The 9,918-nt window shown below is 47.4% G+C and overlaps 1 protein-coding gene and 1 long non-coding RNA gene across 2 annotated transcripts in view; one reads left to right on the forward strand and one right to left on the reverse strand.

Moving 5' to 3' along the window:
* Rab3b (RAB3B, member RAS oncogene family) overlaps positions 1-9,508 on the forward strand; it is a 64,255-nt gene extending 54,747 nt beyond the window's left edge. Inside the window, exon 5 of the mRNA NM_023537.5 lies at positions 6,810-9,508. Coding sequence (NP_076026.1) covers positions 6,810-6,997 — 188 coding nt within the window. The 3' untranslated portion in view covers positions 6,998-9,508. The remainder of the gene's footprint in view (positions 1-6,809) is intronic.
* 8030443G20Rik (RIKEN cDNA 8030443G20 gene) overlaps positions 9,027-9,918 on the reverse strand; it is a 29,235-nt gene continuing 28,343 nt past the window's right edge. Inside the window, exons 5-6 of the long non-coding RNA NR_040664.1 lie at positions 9,549-9,623; positions 9,027-9,343 (exon numbers count right to left, since the gene is read on the reverse strand). This is a non-coding gene — a long non-coding RNA (RIKEN cDNA 8030443G20 gene). The remainder of the gene's footprint in view (positions 9,344-9,548; positions 9,624-9,918) is intronic.

Consider the following 9,918-nt stretch of genomic DNA (forward strand, 5'->3'; position numbering starts at 1 on the left):
CCATGGTGCTGACACTTAAAGACTGCCCTGGAGTAGCGCTCGTTCAGTGTGACCCTTAGCAAAGACCCAAACTTGTAATGCTCTTGTCAGGCTCTACCACAGTGTTTCCCAAAGGCCTGCCATAATTTCTCTTCATATTTGCACCATTGGTTGGAGCATTCGTGAGGTTTCTTTAGATTATGTTGTATTAATGTACAACTTGGGGCAGCTTTCATAAGAAAGCTCCATTTCTCAATGATTTTTCAAATCAGCTGTTAGTTGTCACTGTGTTCCTCCTGGAATCTTCTGGGACCCAGTCCAAGATGGGTAAAAAAAAAAAAGCTTCTTATATTGTCTGTTGAGAGTTGGATCACATGGCTTCTACCCATTTTCATCGAGTAAAGCAACTCACATGATCAAGCCCAGTGTTGGAGAATCTGGAGGTATATTCCTCCTCCAAGGAGGCTCTGCAAGCCAGTTGGCCATGGGCGGAGGTGGAAAATTCCTTGTAGAGATGACCGTGATTCTCTCCCATGACTTCTGATGCTCTCGCCCATGAGTGCTTGATGGGTCCTGGGCTCAGAAGTGAATGGACTTCCTGCTTTTTAGATGCTTATAACCTGAGAAACAAAACCATAAGAAGAAAACTTAAGCATCTTTGACAAGTTTAACTTCTCCTTGGAGGAAGGACTAATGTGTTTGAGTGTGGCATCTGGTTGAACCCAGCTGTAGTGCAGAAGGCATCTCACCCTTCCTCTTGGCAAGCTACATCAGCAGGGTCTGCAGCCCCTGATTCCTGGCCCTATGGCCTCAATTCCTTTGCCTCTAGTAATTCCATAACTATTCTCATCTCCTGATGAGCTCTACGTTGCCTCCCTCTGTTATCCTCAATTCTATCACCATCTTCACACCCAACTGCTTCAAATTTAAATGTGAAGAATCATTCCCACTTTCTTGGTTGGAATCTTACTGAAAGAATCATGGGGTTGCAGGGGAGAGGTACGGTGTATGTTCTGAGCAGTGAAATAGGATAAGGGAGAGAGAGGAAGGCTGTCTGGGATCAGAAATTCTACAGAAGAATAATGAAGATGATCAGGAGTGGGAATGAGAGTCGCAGCAGGAGCAGAGGCCTGGATGGGAAAGCATTGATGTCTCAGCATCATGGTGAAAGGAAGAAGAGGAAGCTAAAGAAGCAGAAAGGACCCATGCCGCACGGGGTTGTTGTGGTTTCTGTGTGCTTTGAATGTTCTCCTTGACTGCAAGCCCTGTCCGTAGGCAGTAGTGTTGGGAAATGGCAGAACTGTTAGGAGGCAACCAAGTGAGAAGAAGTTGGGCAATTATTGGGTTGTACTCTTAAACAGTGGTACCCTTTAACCTTTAAGTTCTCTAATGGGGACTTTTTAATTTTTTTAGATAGCCAGTCTGGTCACAGATTTGCTATTTGCTATCTAGCCAAGGCTGGCCTTGAGCTCCTGATCTTTCCACTGTTACTGACTATGAAATAATGCAGCTAAAACTAAAGGGCAGCCATTTCTTCAGAGCCTACTTTATGCTCTTCAAACTTTGAATCTCCTGAATCAGGAACCACATAAATCATTTTCTTCAAAAGTAGTTTGAGTCAGGTGTGTTAGCAAAATGATGAAAGGTCAAAAAAACAGTCTCAGGTTTTAAGCCAGTGAGGCTGATATGAAGATCTGGTACTCAGATCTCTTTTAATTCCAGTGACACAAATCCAAGACAAAATAGTTCAAGTTTCATATAAGAGCATAGCTGAAATAAAATGAGAGAAGATGAACAGGCCAGGGATATAGCTCAGTGATACAGTGCTTGTCTAGTGTGAGGCCCCAAGTTCAATTTTCAGTACCACAAAAGCAAAACAACAACAAAAAAAGACAAAATATGCCCCTAACTTTGGTGTCTAATGCTTGCAATCCCAGAACTTGGGATGTTGCACCAAGAGGACTGCAAGTTGGGGGTAGCCTAAGCTACATTTCTAAGCCACGGTGTTGGGTAAATTGTTCCTATGTCAAGTCAAAATACCTGAGAAAGAGAGGAAGCCTACGATAGGAAGGAAAACAGGAAGTCTCAGCAAACTCAAGGAGCAAGAGTTGAAGGTTAGTGAATGACAGAGATGCAGAGGTATAGACGGGGTAGAGAAGAGAGTTTAACATGATGGGAATAGAGAAATATTCAGGAGCAGGACTGTGATAAGACATGAGTTTAGCTGGTTTCGAATTTCCAAATAGAATCTGAGGTCAAGCCCAGAACCAGGTGTGGGCTCAGTCTGTGGGTCTCTAAGACAGCAGAAACTCCATTGTTCTGAAGCCAATTAGAGGGAGGAAGGGACCAGGGATGACTAGTCTGCTTAATTGGTTGTCATCTTCTTTGCCACATAGACTCTCAGCTCCTGAAACACTTGATTAATGAAACAGAGGAAAAGGTTACCACCTGGACCTACTAATCAAGACCCTTCCAGGAGCCTGACAGTAATTGAAAGTGCACTGGAAGTTGTTCTGAGCCGACTAGACGCATGAGGTGGTAACTTGAAGTAGAATTCGCAGACTTTGGGTACTTTTGAAATAACAGCGAAGACACTCTTTGGCATGACATACCAGGTCTGGCCTCTTATTCTTCATGTCCCACCATGATGCATAACGAGCCGCCAAGTTCCTTTTAAAATACAGAAAGGTGTTCTCAGCCCTCTTTCCCATGTTTGCACGGATTTGTCCTTCTGTGTCAGACATACACGTGTACACTAACGGTCCTGTGTCTTTGTCCAGCTGACATCTACATCAGCATCACTGCCTCCAAACGGTTTAGCTTGGCCCACAGCCTTGGATAGATACTTCTTCTGTGTCCTCAGCATCCTTTGGCTTCTTACTCTTCCAGCACTTACCACTACAGTGCTACTATGTCTGTCTTCTACATGGATGTTGTGTCCGGCCAGCAGATCACAGGCCTGGGTTCTAGTCTGGAAAGGCATTTTGGAAACCTGGAAGAGAAGAAGGGCTAGGCTGCGAGAGATAAGGAAGGAACCAAGACAAGACTCTGCTCAAGTTTCAATTTCAATGTCAGCAAACACGCTTTATAAAGAAAAGGGGAGGCCTGTCCCTGGCCAAGCAAAGTTCCTTTGAAGTAGATAGGTCAGCCTTTTAGTGGGAACTCTCGAAGATCGAAGTTAGGTGTTAACTCCAGAAGATTCTTGGTAGAGAACCGGTTTGGCTCTGGCAGGTTGAGCCTCAGGCAGGTAGTGGCACATCAAAGGAGCAGCACAGCAGGTGGCTCTGCTCAAGCGGTGGCTGATGGTCACAGCCAGCCTTGCTAGGCTGGAAGGAGGTAACAACTGGGAGCTTGTCAAGTGTAAGGACTATATGTGCTTTACCTCAGTGTTCCTCGACAGCACAGGGTCTGCCTGTGCCATTGAATGCTTGCTAAGCCAGAAGTATCACAAGCCATGCTGGTTACATTTCTCCCATCACACCTTCAACGATCCTTCCTACCTCCTTCATTCAACCAACCCAGCGTTGACCCAGCATTCATTCCCACTCATTCATCTCCACTCAGGCCAGAGTTCCAACAAATGGCCTGGTCCCTTCTCAGGATCTTCCAGTCAGATGGATTCCTAGCACATACGGTAGCAGGCATTGTGGCAAAGGGAAAAGTTAGATGAATTTTGCTCAGTTCCAACATGAATGGCTTACATTCCTGCTAACTTCAGGAGGCTGCCCCATATTTCCCTCACATGTCTTCCCTCTTCTGCAATGCTTTCGGACCTGGTTTCAGAGGTCCAAAGTTTGACTGAGAATGTAATAGCTTGTCTGTCACTGTTCCAAGTGAGGGTAAATCCAGGAGGCATGAGATAGACCCCTGGCTTCTCCCTTGCTTCTGAGTCTTGGTTTCCCTACCCTTTTTTTTGTTTTTGTTTTTGTTTTTTTCGAGACAGGGTTTCTCTGTATAGCCCTGGCTGTCCTGGAGCTCACTTTGTAGACCAGGCTGGCCTCGAACTCAGAAATCTGCCTGCCTCTGCCTCCCGAGTGCTGGGATTAAAGGCGTGCGCCACCACGCCCGGCCTTTCCCTACCCTTAAGCAGAAGTGATGAGCTGTGCCTTGACCTACCAGGATTCTATTCACAAACTATTAAGAACTGGAACTCTTACTGCTGAGCCTCTAGAACTAGGTTTGCTCTCCCCAGGTCCCTGGCGCTTAGCAAAAGACTTGGCAAAATGCCAGTGCTCAATAAAAATCTGCTGTGTTGATTGACCCCAAAGGCTGAAGAAAAAGAGGGGTTTCCTTCCCCGAAAAGTTGGAAGACAGTGGAAGGGCTGAGACCAAAGTGGGTGGGGACATCTGGAAAAGTGAATTACGGTGCATGCATCCACGTTACAGTCACTTCACATGTCTTGAGCTTGTCCACACTCCCATGTGAGGCAGATGATAGAAGCAGTTAGGCTGCTTGCCCGCACTGATGGAAATACACTGAAACGTAGGCTGGCTGCCAGGCCTCTTCCCACTGCCCACCTGTAATAATGTGGCACATCCCCAGTCAGTGTTAATTCCACAGAAAGGCTTTGTGGCCTGGCCTTGACCCATGTCTTCATCTTCATCCACACTGATGGTGAAAGCCCATTTCCTGCTTTACCTGGGAGCCCCTCTCCTGGGCAAGCTAGTCAAAGGACCAAGGGATTTGTTTGTGTGATGTTCATTAAGGAAGAACAGTATGCTGAAGGGTCTCTGAAGCTGCTGGGCTCCTGAAGCCTGAGGATAATGAGCCGGCAGCTGCCTCTTTCTTCATCACATGTCTGCAATTAGCAAGAGCTTCTTTAGCTTGTCTTTCTCGGGTTAGGAAATAGGCCACGGGAGAGGCTTTCAGCTGGAGGGGGGTTGGCAGAAGGAGTTTGAGCCTTCAAGCTGTGAGGCCAGGGGAAAGGAGCCTGGTTTGTACCTGGGGTTCAAGCTTTTCTGGAGCTGGCAGAGTAAGGAGGAGGAGGGAGGTGAGAGCCTTTTCTTTTTTGTCTTTTTTTCTTTTTTCTTTTTGGTGGAAGATGATAAAGGAGGGGAAAGAGCACCAGGAAGAAGCTGTCGTTTTAACAGACAGTTTTCCTACAGCAGATACCTGTGGTCTCACTCCATCCTCACAACTGTTCTCTTTGGGAGACTGTTAGTCTCTCCCCCCTCCCCACCCCCTCTCGCCCCACTCCTACCCCCTACATCCCTGCCAAACAAGAAGTCTGAGAATCAGAGAGGTTACGTGATTCCGACCGAGTATGGTGGCTCGCCCGGATTCAGACCCCACGGCCAGCAGATAAAAGCAAAAGGATTTGTAAAGAAAGAAAGGGAAAGCTCTGTATGGTGACACCGGCCTGTGATCGCAGTGCTTGGAAGACTGAGGAAGAGGATTGTGAGTTCCAGGCCAGCCTGAGCTACATAATGAGTTCCAGGCCAGCCTGAGCTACATGGTGAGTTCCAGGCCAGCCTGAGCTACATGGTGAGTTCCAGGCCAGCCTGAGCTACATGGTGAGTTCCAGGCCAGCCTGAGCTACATGGTGAGTTCCAGGCCAGCCTGAGCTACATAGTGAGTTCCAGGCCAGCCTGAGCTACATAGTGAGTTCCAGGCCAGCCTGAGCTATATACTGAGACTCTGTCTGAAAAACAAAACAAAACCAAGAAGAGGAAAAGACCCACAAGCACAATGGCAGTGGGGATGGGATTGGATGATGGAGGGCAAAGATGGTATGGACTTCGGAGGGGCAGAGCTCGGAGCCCGGCAAACCCAAGAGCAAATTCAGTTCCCACTAACAGCCATGTGTCTTGCATGAGCTCCACAATCTCCTGGAACATTCATTCTCCCGTTTACAGATCAGCAATGCTAATATTAACCCACCAGGCTGCTATGTGGGTTAAACAGGGTGATATTTGTGACGTTTCTAGCTTAGTGTATGGCATATAAGAGATGATCAGTAGACACGAAGGATGCCCAAAGAGAAAGTGTGAGGCCACACCAATGGAAGAGCAAATCAAGTGTCACATATTTACTGTGACTCTTGAGGGAACAGCCCTCCAGAGCACAGACTAGAGCTGGGCAGGGTGGAGTTAGAGGGAGGAGGAGAGAAAAGAAGTAAAGGCCCCTCCCCATAGGGACAGGCACAGGGCAGGGTTGGTGGCAGAGTACTTGCTGGTCTGGACAAGGCCCCTGGATCCTACCTATCCCCAGGAGGACAAACCAACAGAAAGTCTAAAACCTGGCCTTCCACACTGGCACTCTTAATTAGCGTGGGCACACCAGCCTACTTCCCCGGGCCAGTGTCAGCACTGGAGACCTGAAGAGCATAATATGACTGACACCCCTTCCCTGCCTTCTGTCCCCAGCCACCTGAACAGAAAGTGAGCTAGTGGATTAACTAACTGTCTTGGAGCATGTGAAGCTCTCTGATTCCATACATACACATCACTCTTTCAGCCAGCACCTGAGGTCCCCCAAGTTCCTCCACAGGCACCGGGCTGTATACCTCGCAGGCATTTTAGCTCACACTGAAGTAATTCTATAAGGTAGATTAGAGCATCCCTACTTATAAACTAGAACGTTAATTTGTAAGCAGAATAAAATGATTTGCCAGGAATTGAGCCGAAATCTACCTGGTTTTAAAACCTGTGCAGGCAACCCTTAACCTGTACTGTCTCTTTGAGGCAGAGTGCTCTGTGCATGGAATTAGACCTCCCTGCTTCGTGTCTGAGCTCTGGCTTTATTGATCCCAAGAACTCGACTGGGGACACAGAATGGTTCCAGCAGAAGAGATGGGGGAGTCTGTATTTATCATCTCTTTTCTCCCTAGGGTTTGACTTCTTTGAAGCCAGCGCCAAGGAGAACATCAGTGTGAGGCAGGCCTTCGAGCGGCTGGTGGATGCCATCTGCGATAAGATGTCTGACTCGATGGACACAGACCCCTCCGTGCTAGGCGCCTCCAAGACGACGCGGCTCTCAGACACCCCACCTCTGCTGCAGCAGAACTGCTCTTGTTAGACAAGGCCCACCCTCCTGTTTCCCCATGTCGTGCCCTGTTTCTCCTCCGCTTCTCTCCATTACTGTCCATTCCCCAATCCCAAGCAAGATGAGTTCTTTGCCAGCCCCTGCGGTTCTCTGCAGATGGCCCCAGCTACAGATACTAACTGCAGGTTACGGGGTGGGTGAACACTCCTTTTACAACAGAAAACTCCCTCTTATGAAGAAGGTTCAAGATAGAGACTTGGAAAGAATCTTTTCTGCCCTTAAAATATAATAAAATTCCTTTCATTTACCAAGCCCCTCCTCCTACGCACACTCCTCGGGGGGCTGGCCAGTGTGTAAAGTGAGGCCCACCTGCACAGCTAATACTATTAAAGAAAATGTCTCAAAGTACAACCTGCTTGTTTCCTATCAGGCTCCCTGTGGGGCAAGCAAAGCTTTGATTTGTAGAGCCCTGAGCCTGTTACCACGGATGCCCACAGGGCCCCGGGCAGTTGCTGTGGTGACAGGACAGTGCTAATCCCTGGAGAGCTCAGATTCTAGTGATGCAGAAGAAGCAGGGGCTGAGTCAGAAACACACTTAAAAGAGAAGGATTATCTTCTGCAAAATGTCAAAGGCCCCAGCCATCTAAAAGCACAATGACCAGAAGGAGAAAAAGCAACATAGATGGACACAGGTTCTTACCTTTCTAGCCTGCTCTTTTGTCTCACGATGTAGCCTTAGGCTAGGCTCAAATGTGTTATTTAATTTAGGCTGAACTTGAACCTAATCCTCCTGCCTCAGTTTCCCCAGTGCTAGAATGCAGATGTGTACCATCACACCCAGTTTCTCCAGTTGGTTCTTGACTGTTGGGATACCATAGACTTTGTCACTGATTCTCAGGCCCTCAGAGTCTGCACTCTGAAGCTGATGAGCTTCCTCCTCCTTTCCCAGTTTATCTAGTTTGACAAATCAGTTCCAGACTTTCTAGTTCTGGCACGTGGCCTGCATGGCTTTGGGACTGACTTGCCCACGGTGACTGGCAATGAAGAACCTATAAATGCAATGAAGAACCTACAAACACAAGTACAAAAAAGTTGGGATATGGTAGGCTGTGGGCTCTGATGGAGACTATTACTAGCAGCCTGGAAATGCAGCTCTGAACAAGGAGGTGGGTTTATTATACCCGAATGAGGAGAGAGGTTAGCTGATCTAGGTAAAGGGAGCTCTATAGGGAAGCAGGCTCAGGCTGTAGTGGCCAGGAGCAGGAAGCTGTGGTTGGTATTTTCTGCACACTCTTGTCAACATCCTTAGTGGACCAGGGGAAGGCTTGGTTATTTCCACAGGCCCAAGGCATTGTCTTTGACATAGTTGTGTTAGTTCAACAATTTACATTCACCCTGGACTTCACTAGCTCCCCACAACCCTCTTTCTTTTAAAGCACACCTTCTATGAGATGGGAGCGGTGGCTCAGGACTGTAATTCCAGCATATTGAAGGTTGAGGCAGAAGGATCAACTGTTCCAGGGCAGCCTGGGCTGCAGATGCCGGTCCTTTTTTTTTTTTTTTTTTTTTTTAAGCTAGCATGTCTTTGGGGCAGGCACCAGAGCTGTCCATAGCCAGGATCTGTCTTTGCTTCAAACTGAAAATGGACTCGGGGAAACCCCCCACCTTCTCACCCCATTTGCACCAATTCTGCTGCCAGCCATCTTCCCGTCCCTACTCAGAATCTCTTTGATTTAAGCACAAGAATCATGGCCTACTCTTTCCCAGGGGCAGCCCTAACTGCATATCCATTTGCCATTCTGCAGAGGGTCTTCCCCCATCTTGCTCACCTTTTCTAACCTGTCAGGCACTCCTCCACAGCCCACCTGGAAAGGGGGAGTCAGGCAGAATTAGACAAGGGGACATAGTCCTGAACAAATGCTAATATAGCGACTCAAGGGCATCTCGTTGTCCTGGAAAGGCACACAGCTGGTATCAGGCCCAGTGATCAAATGAAAGGGCCAAATAGAGTCAGCTCTGTGGACATGTTGCAGTCTTTGATAAACTGTAAAAGAGAGATTTTGGGTGTGGAATTTAGGACGTCTGCCATTTAATCAGGGTTTTTGTTAGATGTTACTCTTACAAGACACATAGTTCAGCAATTTCCATGTATTAACTCATTTATCTTCGTAACACTTTAGTCAACCTCAGTTGAAGATGAGGAATCAAGGCTCTGGTTTGCATAAGGTCAACTAATTAGCAAATGGTAGAGTGGGGATCCAAAGGCAGGGAGTGCATCCCTAGGTCTGTGCTTTTACAACATTCTGCACCACAGCTCTTTTCCAATAAGTGTGATCCCGTCGCTTGGAATCCTGCCCAAGCTGTCAGGTCCAAGTCCACCTGAGAAAAGATGTATGTCTGTGATATGGTAACAAATTGCTCAACTACTCGGACTAATCTGCGGTGATGGATATCCAGAGCGCAGCAGAATTAGTTTCTGAGGCAACCAGATCCCATGGGCTTAAGCAAAATAAAATGCCCATTGCTCCTTACGACCATGTGCTGACTTTGTGTGTATCTGCCTCTGTCAATCAAGACTGAATACCTGTCGGGCTCCCTCCCGGGCAGTGATCTGAGCAGTCTCCATGCTCCAACCATGTAACTTGATTGGCATCTTTGACTAAGGGAAAAAACAATCAATCAAACAAACAAAACAATAACAACAGCAACAACAACACTGCAGCCCTTTCTCAGGGCTCCCCTTGTGCCTTACACATTACAAGGCTGCACACAGTGCCGTGGACGCCGTTTTCTCTGTGCAATAGCACCCATCTGCCTTAGTACTAATTTCACACCAGAGTCTTCATAAGGCCTGGGTGTTTTTAGCACCTATAATCAATAGTATTATATGCCCATGGAAAGACTGAATCTGCTACTTCAAAAATTCCTCAGGAGCCAGTTCAAAGGCGCGAGCA

The sequence above is a fragment of the Mus musculus genome, chromosome 4 (genome assembly GCF_000001635.26).
Source record: "Mus musculus strain C57BL/6J chromosome 4, GRCm38.p6 C57BL/6J".
Taxonomy (NCBI): domain Eukaryota; kingdom Metazoa; phylum Chordata; class Mammalia; order Rodentia; family Muridae; genus Mus; species Mus musculus.